This window comes from Oncorhynchus keta, chromosome 10 (assembly GCF_023373465.1).
Source record: "Oncorhynchus keta strain PuntledgeMale-10-30-2019 chromosome 10, Oket_V2, whole genome shotgun sequence".
NCBI classification, from domain to species: Eukaryota; Metazoa; Chordata; class Actinopteri; order Salmoniformes; family Salmonidae; genus Oncorhynchus; species Oncorhynchus keta.
In genome coordinates this window covers 29,785,265-29,805,360 of record NC_068430.1, presented here as the reverse complement: position 1 = coordinate 29,805,360, position 20,096 = coordinate 29,785,265, and the positions used below count along the sequence as shown (strand labels likewise).

Genomic DNA, 20,096 nt, shown 5'->3' with positions numbered 1-20,096 from the left:
TAAGTGGAGTGGTCTGGCATCCTGTTATAAGTGGAGTGGTCTGGCATCCTGTTATAAGTGGAGTGGTCTGGCATCCTGTTATAAGTGGAGTGGTCTGGCATCCTGTTATAAGTGGAGTGGTCTGGCATCCTGTTATAAGTGGAGTGGTCTGGCATCCTGTTATAAGTGGACTGGTCTGGCATCCTGTTATAAGTGGAGTGGTCTGGCATCCTGTTATAAGTGGAGTGGTCTGGCCTCCTGTTATAAGTGGAGTGGTCTGGCATCCTGTTATAAGTGGAGTGGTCTGGCCTCCTGTTATAAGTGGAGTGGTCTGGCATCCTGTTATAAGTGGAGTGGTCTGGCATCATGTTATAAGTGGAGTGGTCTGGCATCCTGTTATAAGTGGAGTGGTCTGGCCTGGTCATCAAGTTCCACTTCTAATGACATCATGCCAGTCGTGTGCCCTTAAATCTATGACCAGTCAATAACAGGGGTGCAATGCATGCCTGGTGTGCTTTGAAGCATAGCTATGTTACAGAAAGATGATAATGATGATCGCCATCCCCAGAGAGACTGTCTTGAGTGATGTTTGGAACTGACTGGCACGCTTGGCATTACAATGACCCCAAGCTCAGCCAAGACATGAGATCATGGTCCAGAAATAATTTACACACAAAGGCAAAAAACATAATTATTGATAAATGAAAGAAGGATTTCACTGGGGCATTTGACAGTTAGGGGCTATAACATGATCTACAGACAGAGAGATAACAAACATTTAGCTGGCTTTTAACAGCCGTGTGATGTGGATCTCTAGATAGTATGTTGGCTCCTATTGGTTGTTTCTTTGGGCCAATCTCCTCGTCACCACTATGTGTCGATCCTCTTTGAAATCCTCCTACAGTGGCATCACAGTATACACTTTCCCTATTAACAACACTAATATATTTTGTGAGTTTTCAAGATGACTAATGTTACCTTTCACCCCAGAGAATGGCAGCTCAAGTAGCACTTAAAAGGCTGTTAAAGTATGATGGTGTTTTTATAGGACATAGAGCATTACTGTGTGTTCAGAGGCCAGATGTTGGCCTTTGATGAAGTTGTCTGCCAGGAGTCTAAAAGACCTGGAAGCTCTATATGTTTCCCAAAGGACACCACTTGCCTGGTGTTGACAGGCTTGGCAGCGTGTATACACAAATCAAAATGAAATCAAAATGTATTTCTCACATGCGCCGATGTAGACTTGGTTTAGACTTCGCTGTGAAATGCTTGCTTATGAGCCCTTTCCAATGATGCAGAGTTAACAAATAAGAAAAATAACAATAGTAATACAAGAGGAATAGAATACACAAGGATGAAGCTATATACAGGGAGTACTAGTACTATATCGCTGTGCAGGGGTATGAGGTATTTGAGGTAGATACAGTGGGGCAAAAAAGTATTTAGTCAGCCACCAATTGTGCAAGTTCTCCCACTTAAAAAGATGAGAAAGGCAGACAAACAAATGAGAGAAAAAAGTCCAGAAAATCACATTGTAGGATTTCTTCTGAATTTATTTGCAAATTATGGTGGAAAATAAGTATTTGGTCACCTTCAAACAAGCAAGATTTCTGGCTCTCACAGACCTATAACTTCTTCTTTAAGAGGCTCCTCTGTCCTCCACTCGTTACCTGTATTAATGGCACCTGTTTGAACTTGTTATCAGTATAAAAGACACCTGTTCACAACCTCAAACAGTCACACTCCAAACTCCACTATGGCCAAGACCAAAGAGCTGTCAAAGGACACCAGAAACAAAATTGTAGACCTGCACCAGGCTGGGAAGACTGAATCTGCAATTGGTAAGCAGCTTGGTTTGAATAAATCAACTGTGGGAGCAATTATTAGGAAATAGAAGACATACAAGACCACTGATAATCTCCCTCGATCTGGGGCTCCACACAAGATCTCACCCCGTGGGGTCAAAATGATCACAAGAATGGTGAGCAAAAATCCCAGAACCACACGGGGGGACCTAGTGAATGACCTGCAGAGAGCTGGGACCAAAGTAACAAAGCCTACCATCAGTAACACACTACGCCGCCAGGGACTCAAATCCTGCAGTGCCAGATGTGTCCCCCTGCTTAAGCCAGTACATGTCGAGGCCCGTCTGAAGTTTGCTAGTGAGCATTTGGATGATCCAGAAGAAGATTGGGAGAATGTCATATGGTCAGATGAAACCAAAATATAACTTGTTGGTAAAAACTCAACTCGTCGTGTTTGGAGGACAAAGAATGCTGAGTTGCATCCCAAGAACACCATACCTACTGTGAAGCATGGGGGTGGAAACATCATGCTTTGGGGCTGTTTTTCTGCAAAGAGACCAGGACGACTGATCCGTGTAAAGGAAAGAATGAATGGGGCCATGTATCGTGAGATTTTGAGTGAAAACCTCCTTCCATTCCACGTTTGACCTCTGTCATTGCCAACAAAGGGTATATAACAAAATATTGAGATAAACTTTTGTTATTGACCAAATACTTATTTTCCACCATAATTTGCAGATAAATTCATTAAAAATCCTACAATGTGATTTTCTGGAGAAAAAAAATCTAATTTTGTCTGTCATAGTTGAAGTGTACCTATGATTAAAATTACAGGCCTCTCTCATCTTTTTAAGTGGGAGAACTTGCACAATTGGTGGCTGACTAAATACGTTTTTTTCCCCACTGTACATACAGGCAAGGTAAAGTGGCTAGGCATCAGAATAGATCATACAATTAAAATAAAGAACAGATGAGCAGCAGCATATGATGAGTGTGTGTGTGTGCGTGTGTGCGCATGCTCCAGAGTGGAACAAGAGTCTAAGGCCCTGCATCTCGGTGCTGGAGGTGACATTACAGACCCTGGTTCGATTCCAGGCTGTATCACAACCGGATGTGATTGGGAGTCCCATAGGGCGGTGCACAATTGGCCCAGCGTTGTCCGAGTTAGGGTTTAGTTGGGCTAGGCTGTCATTGTAAATAAAAATGTGTTCTTAACTGACTTGCCTAGTTAAATAAAGGTAAAATAAACAGTGTGTGTGTGACAGATTTGTACCTTGTCAGCTCGGGGGTTTGAACTCACAACCTTCCGGTTACTAGTCCAACGCTCTAACCACTAGGCTACCCTGCCACCCCTATAAATAAAGATATGTGCTTAATGTACATGTTTAGTGTGAAAATTACTATGATGAATGCCACTGCCAAATGGGGTGGCAGGGTAAAGCATTGGACTTGTAACCGGAAGGTTGCAAGTTCAAATCCCCAAGCTGACAAGGTACAAATCTGTCATTCTGCCCCTGAACAGGCAGTTAACCCACTGTTCCAAGGCCGTCATTGAAAATAAGAATTTGTTCTTAACTGACTTGCCTGGTTAAATAAAGGTAAAATAAATGATGTGCTTAAATGTCTTATATTAAAAAAGAATCCCTGAGGCAAAGTTACACTGAAGGACAATAGAAGTGAATAGAAAAACACACATCTGTTACAGCACACTTGTACTGAGAGTGGAACACAACACTGATATTTATCCACAAACACAGCAGAATCACATACCATAGCATGCCAAAGGAAGGAATGCACAGAGAGACAGCTGAGAGGAACAGACCAGAGTAATTAAACAATGAGGGGTATGCATGAGGAAGCACAGCACTCGTATCCAGCTACACAGTCTCCTCAGCTTATTTGTGAACATGTGACGACATGACAGAAAGCGCACCAGTCTGACAGTTCTGAGAAGGCATGATGACCACAACAGAAACTGGAATCATAATAACAGTCTACAAACACGACACAGGACAGGATCCACACAAGCGCCATGGCGCCTCTTTCTGTTTTGTAGTGGATGCCTGTCCTGGAATGTGCCAGAGTTACTTAAAAAAAACAAGTTCCTGAACTGTAGGTGGTGGACTCTTCATGAGGGAAGTACAAAGAGAGATCAGCCATTATTAAACAGAGGCATCTGCTCTAGAATGGATCACACTGTCTTTGTCCTCTAGGCCTGTAGCTGTCATTAGGACCTGTAAAAAAACAGTGGTGAACTACAAAGGCCAACTCAGAGGTTATCAGTGTCCATGTGTAACTTCCGGCACTGGAGGGGTTGCTTCAGGTCAGCCAGAACCAATACCTGCCCACACCCTAGACCAGTGGCCAATCAGTGCCAATCACATGACACTATAACTGCCACACCATTCATAGGATAATAGCCTGACAATGGGGCGGCAACGTAGCCTAGTGGTTAGAGCGTTGGACTAGTAACCGAAAGGTTGCAAGTTCAAATCCCCGAGCTGACAAGGTACAAATCTGTCGTTCTGCCCCTGAACAGGCAGTTAACCCACTGTTCCTAGGCCATCATTGAAAATAAGAATTTGTTCTTAACTGACTTGCCTAGTTAAATAGAGGTAAAAAAAAAAGGTGCCGGGTCTTTATGATAGCTAGCTGCTGGGGTCTTCTCTGACATTAAACAGACAGGCTAACAGACACAAAGACAGAGAGCAGCAGGGGACCCCAGTGAGTCTCTGTGAATGGCAGAAGTTGATCATTTCCTGACGGTTAACCTCACTCTGTCCTTCAAAATATGGCTCAGCATGGGCAAGGAGAGCAACATGCTGCTTTCCATCAGGCTAGACATTTACTCATACATCCAACACACAAAGTGTGGTCTTCTGAGGGCCCCTGACAGTTTGCAAGCTTGTTCTCAGTGGTGAAGAGTAAAGAAAGGTCTGGCCACCACAGGAGAGACACGAAGCAATGGGTGTATTCCAGTGAGATCACAGAACATGGCTTAGCTCAGAGTAGCTTGATCAAACAAAGAGACTGAGTTGGTTGAAAGATGGGATTTGGATTGCCTTATCCAGGGTCATTTTCTTCAGCATCAGGCTCCCCTTTGTCTGTCAGGTGGCTGTGGAGTGAGAGCCCGGGGATGAAGGGAGCAGGGCCAGAGGAGGGCTAGGTCCTCGAATCCACACTTCATCCCATCTTCATCCAGAATCAAAATAACACACTGACTTCTGCCCCATGGAGGCGTGCAGATCGTTTTTGTGACGTTGTTAGTTAACCCATCTCTATCAGTAATGGACCTGCCCCTACAGAGGAAAGCCCTGTGTTTAACATCTTGTGAAAAAGCTGGGAGATCAGACAGACTGAGCTGGGTCTTGTAACTTCATAAAGGGGACACCTATTGTTCCTGTACCTTTTAACTTAATGGAGCGCCGTTGTCGGTTACCAGTCTGTGCTGTCTGAGAAGACCTTGACTGTATGAGAGACAGGCGACTCTGGTGAAAGGCAAACACTTGGAGGAATTTCCTGTCGTGTGTAGTTATCAAAAAAACAACGACATCCTCCACTCTAACGCACTGCTTCACCCGGCTTGACTTCCACAACGACTGCTGATAACATTCTTGGGCTCATGGCAACTGTTGATGTGAGGAGATTCACATTCATTCGTAGGGAAATGTGATCACTAAAGTTGAGTTCAGTGAGAATGCGAAGAGATTGGGTTGATATAATAGAGACATTATCTGAGGTAAAATAGCCAGAAATGTGTTTTTAATCAACTGACAAACTGCTATCCGTTTCAATTGATTCATCAACATTGAAGTGTTTTTGGTTTCCCTGTTCATAAGCTGTCTACTCTACTGCCTATTCATTCACAGTGTGAGGTAGTGTTATTATAGCACAATGTGATACTGTACATGATGTCTGCAAGTGATAAGGTAGAAGAAGTTTAACAGGGCTTGTACAATGTAAGTACATGGAGGGGGCCAGAGATACATGGATTGTTCCACAAAATGAGTGCCTTTTGAATCATTTGGATATTTTGAGAAGAAATTGTGCACAAATATAGAATGTTAATGGGTGGAGGAAACCAACAACAGCGGTGTCAACTGCATATTAATAGAAAATGTGTGGGCTGCGTCAGAGGTTTGACAATCGCTTGTGTACCGTGTGTACAGTATCGGTGAATGTACACAACCTTTAAGGGCTTCCGTATTCACCGTTCTACTGTAGATGTAGAGATGGTGGAGTTAAACTTCACTTTTGAGTACGGTCGACTAAACCATTCCAACGTTTCTGCAACTACCTGTCATGACGTTGCCCTCTTTGGGTATAGCAAGCCCCATCCCCCTCTCCCTGCCTCCCCCGTTCCTCCTTCAACTAGGCTGCTGTGGTCAGAGAGACGTCGTAAATTCCTGAGGATAGAGAGAGTACATTTTGAAAGAGAACAAAGGAATTTCTCCCACCTCACAGAACTCGAGGTCCGAACAAATTTCATGTTCCGGAGAAAGTATAAAAGATCTGGGAAGAATCCAGCTACGAACTGGTCCATTTGTTACAACTTGGGGAAGCTCATGGGAGACGGTGTGGCCACATTACCATAACTCTGTTTATATAATAGCCTCAGATATGAGGTTTACATCTAATTGTTGTATAAGATGAATGAGTGAGCATGACACTGTTTGTAAAATTGTGTAATATGATTTTGGACTGTTTAATGAAGGAAAATACAATTCCCTTTTGATTTGAACTAAATCAGAGGACCGCCCCTGAGCCCAGTTAGGGTCAGACATCCTGGGACAGCCCCTTTTCTGCAATTCCGAATAAAACCCAACTTTGAGAAATGATCACCAGACCATGTTTTTCTCCATTAGGAGAGGACAGTGTTTGTAGACCATTACTGAATATTTTAACCATACCACATGGTTAAATCTTAGACTATCGATACGACAGAATAAGAACAAGTCTTTGATATTAATTACTAGTCTGCAGCTAGGAATTCAGTATCATTGAACGCGAAGAACAACAACCGCCAAAACATCCATTCTATAGCAAATGAATGAATGTCACTCTGAACTATCCCCTCTAACCAAGACAGAGAAAGAGAGAGAGAGAGAGTGTGGACTAAACTCTCCAACAGAAACTTTTCACCAGCAATCAAGACGACACACTGAGCGTAAATACAGTGCCTTGCGAAAGTAAAACTGATAGAGACATACCCCAAGCGACTGACAGCTGTAATCGCAGCAAAAGGTGTCACTACAAAGTATTAACTTAAGGGGGCTGAATAATTTTGCACGCTCAATTTTTCAGTTTTTGATTTGTTAAAAAAGTTTGAAATATCCAATAAATGTCGTTCCACTTCATGATTGTGTCCCACTTGTTGTTGATTCTTCACAAAGAAATACAGTTTTATATCTTTATGTTTGAAGCCTGAAATGTGGCAAAAGGTCGCAAAGTTCAAGGGGGCCGAATACTTTCGCAAGGCACTGTATATATATTGATTGCAATTGTTCCCGAATGAGTAAGCGTTCATGTGCAAAGGATTAGCATTTCAATTGTTATAATTATCACTCTGTAGTGACTTCTTAGTCGACCCCCACATCCCCTTTTGTCTAACAAGCCGCCATGCAGGTTTAGCCCACTAGGGCACATTCTCCTATCATTTCTTGTTTCCATATTTACTGTTTGTTTATGCATTTCTGTGAATTACTTAGTTAGTAATAAATAAATGATTTAAGACAATTGATGTATGGATGACTCATAGTGAAGACTGGGTTCGTGCAGATAACCAACAATTTACGATGTTTGGAATGAGACTAACATGAGGTAAAGTAAATAATTAATCAATTTGAAGACTAATTGATCAGATAAAATATCTGAAAAGTTATTTTAGGAAATGATAACTTTGTAATCTGAATATTTTTCCTTGGTGCCCCGACTTCCTAGTTAATTACAGTTACATGATTAATCAGTTGATCGCGTAATACTAATTACAGAGAATCTTTGATAAAAACTATAAGTATTCAATTTAATGATAGTAAAGACACGACATACCTCTCCCTAACAAGCAACGTTTGAAATATGTTCTACCATCTTGTGGCTTTGAGTCAGTGAGTCTTATCACATAATGACAGTTTAAAGAATCTGTACACAATCAACAGCCTGATCAACTCTTCGCAAAGGAGATGTGTGGTGCTGCATGAGGCAAATGGTGTTCACACCAGATATTGACTGGTTTTCTGATCTACGCTCCTACATTTTTTTTATGGTATCTGTAACCAACAGATGCATATCTGTATTCCCAGTCATGTAAAAACCCTAGATTAGGGCCTAATGAATTTATATTAATTTACTGTTTTCCTTATATGAACTTAATATGAACAGTAAAATCTTTTACATTTTTGCATGTTACATTTACATTTTTGTTCAGTGTATAAACCATCAACTTAGTGCATACCACCTTTATATATTTTTACACACTTATCTATTTGATTGTGTCAGTATGTATTTGTTGTCAATGTTTTGGCTTCAAACTGCTGGCAGCTGTGAAAAAAGTCAATATTTGGAAGAATTGCAGAGTTAATTGGAAATAATGCCATTGTTGATTAGATGCTTTTTTCATTAAATTAGGCTATTTTCTCTTAAACCATATGGTTAATCTGCTAGAAACCTATGGGAAATATGAAGACCGACATAAAAAATGTATGCCTATGTTTTTAAATAGTTATATAAGTAAATATTACCAAAGTTACAATAGATTGTCATTGATTTTCTGTTAACTACCAAAATTACTGTAGATTCCGGTAACTTTGGTAAATTAACAGTAGCTTTGCAAACCTTGTTATATTAATTGAAATGCCCTTTAATATAGACCACATGGAAAATCCAATAAATAATATTTTTTATTTGAATAAAGACTTGCTAAAGTGCCAAACTTATGCATTAGACTTGCTAAAGTGCCAAACTTCTGCATTTTGACGAGGATGGCTGGAGGGTGGCTGGAGTCTTTGACAATTCTTAGTGCTTCATCTGACACCGTCTATTATGGAGGTTCTGGATGGCAGGAAGCTTGGCCCCGGTGATGTAATGGGACATTCACACTACCCTCTGTAGTGCCTGGCGGTCTTTGGCCCGAGCAGTTGCCATACCAGGCAGTGATGCAACCATGCTCTCTATGAGATTTTTCCATGATACATCCACAGATGAAATACATCCACAGGTACACCTCCAATTAACTCAAATGATGTCAATTAGCCTATCAGAAGCTTCTAAAGCCATGACATCATCATTTTCTGGAATTTTCCAAGCTGTTTAAAGGCACGGTCAACTTAGTGTATGTAAACTTCTGACCCACGGGAATTGTGGTACAGTGAATTATAAGTGAAATAATCTGTCTGTAAACAATTTTTGGAAAAATTTGTTGTGTCATGCTCAAAGTAGATGTCCTAACCGACTTGCCAAAACTATAGTTTGTTAACAAGAAATTTGTGCAGTGGTTGAAAAACAAGTTCTAATGACAACCTAAGTGTATGTGAACTTCCGACTTCAACTGTAGGTGTTCCTTTTGTCCAGGTGGGAAAGGGCAGTGTGGAGTGCAATAGAGATTGCATCATCTGTGGATCTGTTGGGGTGGTATGCAAACAGAGTGGGTCTAGGGTTTCTGGGATGATGGTGTTGATGTGAGCCATAACCAGCCTTTCAAAGCCCTTCAAGGCTATAGAAGTGAGTGCTATGGGTCAGTAGTCATTTAGGCAGGTTACCTTAGTGTTCTTGGGCACAGGCACTATGGTGGTCTGCTTAAAACATGTTGGTATTACAGACTCAGACAGGCAGAGATTGAAAATGTCAGTGAAGAGACTTGCTAGTTGGTCAGTGCATGCTCGCAGTACACGTTCTGGTAATCCATCTGGCCCTGCGGCCTTGTGAATGTTGACCTGTTTAAAGGTCTTACTCACATCGGCTGCGGAGAGCGTGATCACACAGTCGTCCGGTACAGCTGGTGCTCTCATGCATGTTTCAGTGTTATTTGCCTCGAAGCGAGCATAGAAGTAGTTTAGCTCGTCTGGGCAGCTCTCGGCTGTGCTTCCCTTTGTAGTCTGTAATGGTTTGCAAGCCCTGCCACATCTGACGAGTGGTGTAGTACGACTCAATCATAGTCCTGAATTGATGCTTTGCCTGTTTTATGGTTCGTCGGAGGGAATAGAGGGATTTCTTATGAGCTTCCGGGTTAGAGTCCCGCTCCTTGAAAGAGGCAGCTCTAACCTTTAGCTCAGTGCGGATGCTGCCTGTAATCCATGGCTTCTGGTTGGGGTATGTATGTATGGTCACTGTGGGGACGACATCATCAACGCACTTATTGATGAAGCCAATGACAGATGTGGTGTACTCCGCAATGCCATTGGAGGAATCCCGGAACATATTCCAGTCTGTGCTAGCAAAACAGTCCTGCTTCGTCTGACCACTTTTTTATCGATCGAGTCACTGGTGCTTCTTGCTTTAATTTTGGCTTGTAAGCAAGAATCAGGAGGATTGAATTATGGTCAGATTTGCCAAATGGAGGGCGAGGGAGAGCTTTGTATGGGTCTCTGTTTATGTAGTATAGGTGGTCCAGAGTTCTTTTCCCTCTGGACCACATTTAACATGCTGATAGAAAATTGGTCAAATGTATTTAAGTTTCCCTGCATTACAGGTCCCGGTTACTAGGAGCGCTGCCTCTGGGTGAGCGTTTTCCTGTTTGCTTATGGTGGAATACAGCTCATTCAATGCTGTCTTAGTGTCAACCTCTGACTGAGGTGGTATGTAAAACAGCTACGAAGAATAGAGATGAGAACTCTCTTGGAAGGTAGTGTGGTCTACAGCTTATCATGATATACTCAACCTCAGGCGAGCAATAGCTCGAGACTTCCTTAGATATAGTGCACCAGCTGTTATTTACAAAAATACATAGTCCGTCATACCAGGCGCCGCTGTTCCATCCTGCCGGACATCATATAACCAGCCAGCTGTATGTTGATATTGCCGTCGTTCAGCCACGACTCCGTGAAGCATAAGATGTTACAGTTTTGAATGTCCCATTGGTAGTTTAATCTTCCCCGTAACTCGTCGATTTTATTGTCCAAAGATTGCATGTTTGCTAGCAGAATTGAGGGAAGTGGGGGTTTATTTTATTGTCTCCGAATTCTCAGAAGGCAGCCCGTTCTCCAGCCTCTCTTTCTCCACCTCCTCTTCACGCAGATCACTGGGGTCGGGGCCTGTTCCCGAGGGAGCCGTATATCCTCCGCCTCGGGCTCGTCAGAGTCGTGAAAGAAGAAAAAGGATTCTGCTAGTCCGTGGTGAGTAATCTCAGTCCTGATGTCTAGAAGTTATTTTCGGTCATAAGAGACAGTAGTGGCAACATTATGTACTAAATTAGTTTTAAAAAAACAAGTTACAAACAACGCGGGTAAACAAAGAAACAAAAAACAATTGGTTGGGGACACGTAAAACGTCTGCCTTCTGCTCCGGCGCCATCGTATTATCTGAATTGTAATTTTAATATCGTTAAACAATTCCTTTTTTTTCTCCAATCTTTTTCAAGAAACATTGAGCATCTATAGACAAATTGTAGTGTAAAAGCAGGTGAGCTGTTTGTACTATTCTTGGTAACTTTCTGGTGTTTTGAGGTGGAAAATTGAGTGAGTGAAGCATAACACGTCAACCCTGTTGTAACTCATAGATAGACAGGCAATTTTTTGTGAAGCTTGCATTCAATTGCCCCTCCCTGTTGCACACAATAAGATTCCAATTTATTCTGTCACATAGCGATGTATGGCTGATTTAAGATGAAACTGTCAACCCTGTTATCGTCAACCCTGTTACGGTCAACCCTGTTACGGTCAACCCTGTTGCTATATTTGGCACTTATTAGGAACTTCCTATAGCATTTTTTTTTATTGGGAAAATTTGTTTTTTATTAAGTTGAACATTTGTTCTTTATGGCAGAATGTTAAATCACCGAGTTACACATCTCAAAAAGGCATCAAATTGGTGGAACGACCCACATACGGACAGAGACAGGAACAGGAACAGCAGGACATACTGTTGGAACTACAGTACATAAAACAGAGAGTGTTGTACTCACCATACTGACAACTGGGCCCATTGAAGCCAGCAGGACAGTCACAAAGCTGGGAGCTGGAGCGGGGGCTCTCCCGACACTGGCCCCCGTTGAAGCACACGCCGTAGCTACACACAGCTGGAGGATGGCACCGGGACGGGATGGATGGGGTAGGAGACGGAGAGAAAGAAAGAGGAGAAGAGATAAGAGGAGCAGAAGCACCTGGCTGCTGTCACAGAATGTCAACATCTACAGTGGGACGGTTTGATCTATCAGGGCCTCTTCAGTTCCCTGTTGACATCTGATTGAGAGGGACCTTGATGTTCCTGCTGCTACATTAACCACGCTAACAGGGCTCCCACCTCCAGTTGGCTCTCCTCAAGGAGGAGAGTGGCTTTCAGGCACATAACCAGATTTTTAAAAAGTAATCGTAATGTTTTTGGGAGAAAATTAATCAGCTGGGATAGTTTAACGCTGAGTGAAATAAATAGACTGCATCTCTGCTAAGGACATAGTCAACCCCCCACCCCCATGGTCACATAGCAATCTGCTCTGAAACTGAATTATATGGCCCATGACTCCACACAGACAAAGATCATGCATCCAGTACTATTAGCATGAGGTGAGGCAGAGAGTCACAGGGTGTGGGACATCAATCTAGGAGAGAGACGGCCCTATCTGGCTAAATCCCCAGAGTCGAACAACTTGTCTTGTTTAGACGTGTGAAATCCGTGAAATTGGAATAAACAAACTCCCCTCAAACCACTAGGTAGCCTACACCACATGAATCCAGCACATAGGTGTAGGCATCGCATTCTATACACTCATATAACTCACATCCTCTCTCGCCTTCACCTCCTTGTGTGTGTGTGTGTGTGTGTGTGTGTGTGTGTGTGTGTGTGTGTGTGTGTGTGTGTGTGTGTGTGTGTGTGTGTGTGTGTGTGTGTGTGTGTGTGTGTGTGTGTGTGTGTGTGTGTGTGTGTGTGTGTGTGTGTGTGTGGTATCTCTGTACACTGCACAGCAAGGTACAGGAGAGCAAGCCAAGCCTCATGTTTCGCTCCATTAAGAAGGGTGCAGTCTACAGTGTGACGGCTACAGAGTACCAGAGGATTGACGCTTGTGTTTGCACACACCCATGTTGGCACTAGCAGTACTAAGGCTCAGGGAGAGGAGATGTACGGAACACCTAATCATGGCAGGAATGCCCACTCTTCTCCAAGGCGATTAGACAGGAACCTCTCAAAAGATGTAGCTTCTGCCAGATCTACATTTTTCTGCTAATCTAATCCGATCGGCAGCTGCATGACCAATTACCACTCCCAGTCCTTTTTGGGGCCATATATGGGCCACATATGTGCCTGTTATTATTAATAACGACATGCCAACCAAAGATCTGAGGTGGTGTGCAGTTCAACATGGGCAATAAAAATGAGTGACAAGATATACTACCAACAAATCAGTGTACTTCTTTAAACTACAGCAAAAGGAGAAAATAGTTGGGCAGTCTATAAATGCCTTCCTCAAAAACGATTAAAAACTAATAATTTTTCCTTTCAACATTCTGCCTAAGGAAATGTCCAATATGTCTGTGTTACTCATGATCTCGACAGGTGTTTTTTCTCTAGCTATATGTGTCAACTGTCATGGTAACAGCAGCTCCTCTCAATGCTAGACAGCTTCATAATGAACAGCTATTCATCTCACAGGTGGGTTACATCAGCATGAGAGGAGACAGAGATGGGAAAATTGGAAAATAGAGCCATTGATATAAAGAAAACTAGAGAATGACCGATAATGTTCTGTTATAGTCTACCGGTCCATCTTTATCGGCTTTGCCCATAGTCCCTCTACATAGCAAAACATCTGCTATGCCAGCCGCCACTCACCGGCTGAGCACTGCATAATGTCGAGGAATGTCTACCTGGGAAAATCATCAGCAAGCAGTAAGATACTGTAGCTCATTCTACAACAGAAATGTGCTGTATTGAGAAACGAGTCAACTGACACAGTGACCAAAATCTAACCTCTATTGCAAATATTAGTTTAATTCACTAATAATAAGGCTTGTGGCAACGTCAGAGTAGATGATTATCGTAATAGGGAAAGAAGGAAGTTTACAAAATGCCTAAATAAATGTTGACAATAGGTAAAGCTACCTAAGAATCTTGCTGCATGTTTATGGACCAAGAAAGCTGTAGATCAGCGTGCGCGTGTTCTCACTTCTCAAACTATGGGCAGATTTCAGTCAGACAGAATGTGCATCATTGTTTCAATGTTCTTTCCTACCCTCGCTCTCCTTGTTAGATATTATGTACATTAATGGATTGGTAGCAAATGTCATCGCCATTGATATAGTTATCATAGTAGAAGTAAACAGCAACAAATGATATGAACAATAGAGAGAGATGTGAAAGGGATCAGCGTTACGGCCTCTCTCTATCGAATCATAGCAGTAGGATCAATTTACAACCCGCCCATTTCTTGCCAGATGGCTGAACTAGCCAATTGAGTTGTTTTGATTTTCGACCTGGCAGCTGAGTTGTTTAGAAATGCATCCCGACAGCTGAAAAAAATACTTTTCACAAATCATGACGTTACATTGGACCCATTTGCATTGAACATATGTTCTTTTATATTCTCAAACTAACAGAAGTGCCTATCAGGTGCATAGGCATGGCCCAGGCCCCTGCCCCTGGGGAGCAAGGCCTCCCCAATCAGACTAAGCATATCCAATGTTTATGCTAGTTACTTATCAGTGTTCCAAAAGGGACATTATTTGTCCTTTTTAACATGCAAACACCATCAAAGACAGTACAAGTCAAAAGTTTGGACACGCCTACTCATTCAAGGGATTTTCTTTATTTTGACTATTTTCTACATTGTAGACTAATAGTGAAGACATCAAACTATGAAATAACACATATTGAATCAGGCAGTAATCAAAAAAGTGTTAAATACATCAAAATATATTTTATATTTGAGATTCTTCAAATAGCCACCCTTTGCCTCGATGACAGCTTTGCACACTCTTGTCATTAGAGGCAGGTAGCTTAGTGGTTAGAGTGTTGGACTAGTAACCGAAAGGTTGCAAGATCGAATCACCGAGCTGACAAGGTACAAATCAGTTGTTATAAAACTGCACATTTAGCTATAAACCCGTCACTGAGAAGAAATTATATGTGTCATTGCCGGGGGGGTAGAATCATTTCAGTCCTCTCTCTCAACAGCTCCAGAAGAATCCCTGGAGTGTGAGGTGAAGTCTAAACATCTTGACGTCCTCCTGGCCCTGTACTCAGACACCTGGTCAGCTCTCTGTCTGGGAGCAGCAGTCCACAAGTCCCCTCAGACCTCACTTAACAATACACATCACAGTTCCAACACAACCCCCTCCGCCCTCAATCAACTAAGTCGTTTTTTGGGGTATCTGTACTTGACTTTATTTATATTTTTAACAACTTTTACTTTTACTTCATTACTTTCCTAAAGAAAATTGTTATTTTTACTCCATACATTTTCCCTGACACCCAAAAGTACTCATTACATTTTGAATGATTAGCAGAACTTTAAAATGGTCCATTTCACACTCCACCCTCACTCAACAAATACCTAACATCAGTGCATTTGGAAAGTATTCAGACCCCTTGACTTTTTCTACATTTTGTTACATTATAGCCTTATTCTAAAATGGATTAAATACTTTTTTCCCCACATCAATCTACACACAATACCACATTATAACAAACCAACATTTTTTGTAAATGTACACTACCGGTCACACGTTTCAGAACACCTCCTTATTCAAAGGTTTTTCTTTATTTTTACTTTATTCTACATTGTAGAATAATAGTGAAAACATAACTATGAAATAACACATAGGGAATCATGAGGTAACCAAAAAAGTGTTTAAAAAATCCAAATATATTTTATATTTGAGATTGTTCAAATAGCCACCCTTTGCCTTGATGGCAGCTTTGCACACTCTTGGCATTCTCTCAACCAGCTTCATGAGGTAATCACCTGGAATGCATTTCAATGAACAGGTGTGCCTTCTTAAAAGTACATTTGTGGAATTTCTTTCCTTCTTAATGCGTTTGAGCCAATCAGTTGTGTTGAGACAAGACAGGGGGGTAATACAGAAAACAGCCCTTTTTGATAAAATACCAAGCATATTATGGCAAGAACAGCTCAAATAAGCAAAGAGAAATGACAGTCCATCATTACTTTAAGACATGAAGGTCAGTCAATAAGGAACATTTCAAGAACTTTGAACGTTTCTTCAAGTGCAGTCGCAAAAACCATCAAGCGCTCTGATTAAACTGGCTCTCGTGAAGACCGCAACAGGAATGGGAGACCCAGAGTTACCGTTGCTGCAGAGGATAAGTTTATTATTATCTGAGTTACCAGCCTCAGAAATTGCAGCCCAAATAAATGCTTCACAGAGTTCAAGTAACAGACACATCGCAACATCAACTGTTTAGAGGAGTCAGGCCTTCATGGTCGAATTGATACAAAGAAACCACAACTAAAGGACTCCAATAAGAAGAAGAGACTTGCTTGGGCCAAGAAACACAAGCAATCGACATTAGACCAGTGTAAATTTGTAATTTGGTCTGGAGTCCATATTGGAGATTTTTGGTTCTAACCGCCGTGTCTTTGTGAGATGCGATGTTGGTGAACGGATGATCTCCACATTTGTATTTCCCACCAAAAAGCAGGGAGGCTTTATTTTGCTACATTGTAAATACTTCGCCACCATGGCCTATTTATTGCCTTACCTCCCTTATCCTACCTCATTTGCACATTTGCACTTGTTCTACTGTATGTTTGTTTATTCCATGTAACTCTGTGTTGTTGTAAGTGTCGAAATGCTTTGCTTTATCTTGGCCAGGTCGCAGTTGCAAATGAGAACTTGTTTTCAACTAGCCTACCTGGTTAAATAAAGGTGAAATAAAACAAATAAAATAAAAGGAGGAGGTGTATCACAGCATTCTGTAGTGATACAAAACTACATCTGCTTTGGGCTTAGTGGGACTATCATTTGTTTTTCAACAGGATAACGACCCAACACATCTCCAGGCTGTGTAAGGGCTATTTGACCAAGAAGGAGAGTGATGGAGTGCTGCATCAGATGACCTGGCCAGCACAATGATGAGTTGGACCACAGAGTGAAGGGAAAGCAGCCAACAAGTGCACAGCACATGTGGGAACTCCTTCATGACTGTTGTAAAAACAATCCAGGTGAAGCTGGTTGAGAGATTATCAAGAGTGTGCAAAGCTGTCATCAAGGAAAAGGGTGGCTAGTTGAAGAATCTCAAATATAAAATATATTTTGATTTGTTTAAAACTTCTTTTTTTACTACATGATTCTATATGTGTTATTTCATAGTTTCGATGTCATCACTATTATTCTACAATGTAGAAAATAGTCAAAATAAAGAAAAACCCTTGAATGTGTTCTAAAACTTTTGCACGGTAGTGTAATAAAAGTAAAAACTGAAATATCACATTTTCATAAGTATTCACACTCTTTACTCAGTGCTTTTTTGAAGCACCTTTGGCAGCGATTACAGCCTCGAGTCTTCTTGGGTATGACACCACAAACTAGGGCACACCTGTATTTGGTGAGGTTTTTCCATTCTTCTCTGCAGATCCTCTCAAGCCTTTCAGATTGGATGGGGAGCTATTTTCAGGTCTCTCCAGAGATGTTAGATCGGGTTCAATTCCGGGCATTGGCTGGGCCACTCAAGGAAATTCAGAGACTTGTCCCGAAGCCACTCCTGCTTTGTGTTGGCTGTGTGCTTAGGGTTGTTGTCCTGTTGGAAGGTGAACCTTTGTTCCAGTCTGAGGTCCTGACCACTCTGGAGCTGGTTTTCATCAAGGATCTCTCTGTACTTTTCTCAGTTCACCTTACCCTTACCCTGAAAAACATCCCCACAGCATGACAGTATCACCACCATGCTTCACCGTAGGGATGATGCCAGGTTTCCTCCAGACGTGACGCTTGGCATTCAGGCCAAAGAGTCCCATCTTGGTTTTTATCAAACCAGAGAATCTTGTTTCTCATGGTCTGGGAGTCCTTCATGTGCCTTTTGGCAAACTCCAAGTGCCTTTTACTGAGGAGTGGCTTCCGTATGGCCACTCTACCATAAAGGTCTGATTGGTGGAGCTCTGTCAGAGTGACCATCGGGTTCTTGGTCACCTCCCTGACCAATTCCCTTTTCCCCCAATTCCTCGTTTTGGCCTGATGACCAGCCCTAAGAAGAATCTTGGTGGTTCCAAACGTCTTCAATTTAAGAATGATGGAGGCAACTGTGCTCTTGGGAACCTTCAATGCTGCAGAAATGTTTTGGTACCCTTCCCCAGATCTGTGCCTTGACACAATCCTGTCTTGGCGCTCCATGGACAATTCCTTCGCCTCATGGCTTGGTTTTTGCTCTGACATGCACTGTCAACTGTGGGACCTTATATAGACAGGTGTGTGCCTTTCCAATCATTTACCACATGTGGACTCCAATCAAGTTGTAGAAACATCTCAAGGATGATCAATGGAAACGGGATGCACCTGAGCTCAATTTCGAGTCTCATAGTAAAGGTTCTGAATACTTATATAAATGAGGTATTTCTGCCTTTTATTTTTGATACATTTGCAAAAAAAATCAAAAAACCTGTTTTTGCTTTGTCATTATGGGGTTGTGCATAGATTGATGAGGATTTTAGAATAAGGCTGTAACCTAACAAAAATGGTTAAGGGGTCTGAATACTTTGCGAATGCACTGTATACAGCTTTGTGTTCCCAAATACAGCTGATCAACTGATGCAAATTCATCAGAACAACAACATTATTAACAGCTGTGAAAGATCATCAGAAGTAGCCATTTTCCAATGCAATTAAAAACCACTGGCAAGGAAGCGAGTAGTCAAACCATCCTGAAGTTTTCAATATGTCACAAGTGACAAACAAGACGCTTGTCCCTTTCCCCCCTCCAAGAAATGTGAGAAATTAACTTCTTGCCAGCTAACCATGGAGAGCCTTTTCCCGCCGCCCGCTCTCCACCCTTACACTGCTTAATCTCCCTTGAAATAATTCCTTAACTTGCCGTGCAGCACGGCAAACGGCGTGCCACTCACTCTCATCTTTCTCTGTGATTGCCTCCACTCTGTTACAAAGACACCTTGTCTGAGCGGATTAGCTGCTTCCACAGAGAAACAGAGATAGGTCAATGAGTCGCACTGCCACCGGACAGACACTGGAGTCCAAGGAGCAGGTGTCACTAGCTCAGCCTCTGACATGGCCTCCATATCCTAACAGAAGCAGTGTATCTTTCTAGTCAATGATGACGGTCTGTTTGTTTAGGTTGTGTCCATATGTTTAACCCCAGATTGAGAGACAGAGGGAGCAGATTTACAGTAATTCATAGGCATTTTAATTATATATATATAAAAAATATTGAATCTTTATTTAACTAGGCAAGTCAGTTAAGAACAAATTATTATTTACAATGATGGCATACCAGGGAACAGTGGGTTAACTGCCTTGTTCAGGGGCAGAATCACAGATTTTTACCATGTCAGCTCAGGGATTCGATCCAACAACCTTGCGGTTACTGGCCCAACGCTCTAACCACTAGGCTACCTGCCTCATAAAAGCACCACCTAGCCATCACTGTTTGTGTTAATAATTGGTACACACGGAGAGCAGCACTATAGTTTGAGGCAGCAAATCATGTTTTGCTCTGCAGAGGATTGTATAAAATCAAAGGGTTCTCACAGTAGCCAGGATAGGCCAAGGGCAGCACTGTCAGAAGGTCCTCGTCATCAGAACAACTTTAAATAACCCTGAAGAATGGTTTCAGGGACATTCCAAAAATGTATATTTCAAGCCTGTCTCCTAAATCACGTGTCTTAGTATGTAATGTTGATGGATGTATCTGAATGGGGATATCCCTGAAGGTAGGATACACAGATTTCCATGTGCAGTGGGAGGATGTGGGTGGGAACCTCGTGGCTAAACTGAATTACTCAAAATGTCTCCCTGTCTGGCAGTGTTGGGCACAGATAAGATAACAAGTAGTAGATACATGGGTGGAGGACAATAGGAAGAGGATATTGGTGGTACATTTTACACTTTCCTGCTTTTCATACACAGTGTTTATCATGGACATGATAAAATTAAATGAAAACATCCCAAGACAATGAGCTTGGCCTCTATGACTTGGAGACAC

General features: G+C 42.0%; 1 protein-coding gene across 1 annotated transcript in view; it reads right to left on the bottom strand.

Moving 5' to 3' along the window:
• LOC118388493 (multiple epidermal growth factor-like domains protein 6) overlaps nt 1–20,096 on the bottom strand; it is a 90,221-nt gene that overhangs the window by 59,621 nt on the left and 10,504 nt on the right. The window contains exon 4 of the mRNA XM_052526835.1: nt 11,899–12,012. Within this exon, the coding sequence (XP_052382795.1) occupies nt 11,899–12,012 (114 nt within the window). The remainder of the gene's footprint in view (nt 1–11,898; nt 12,013–20,096) is intronic.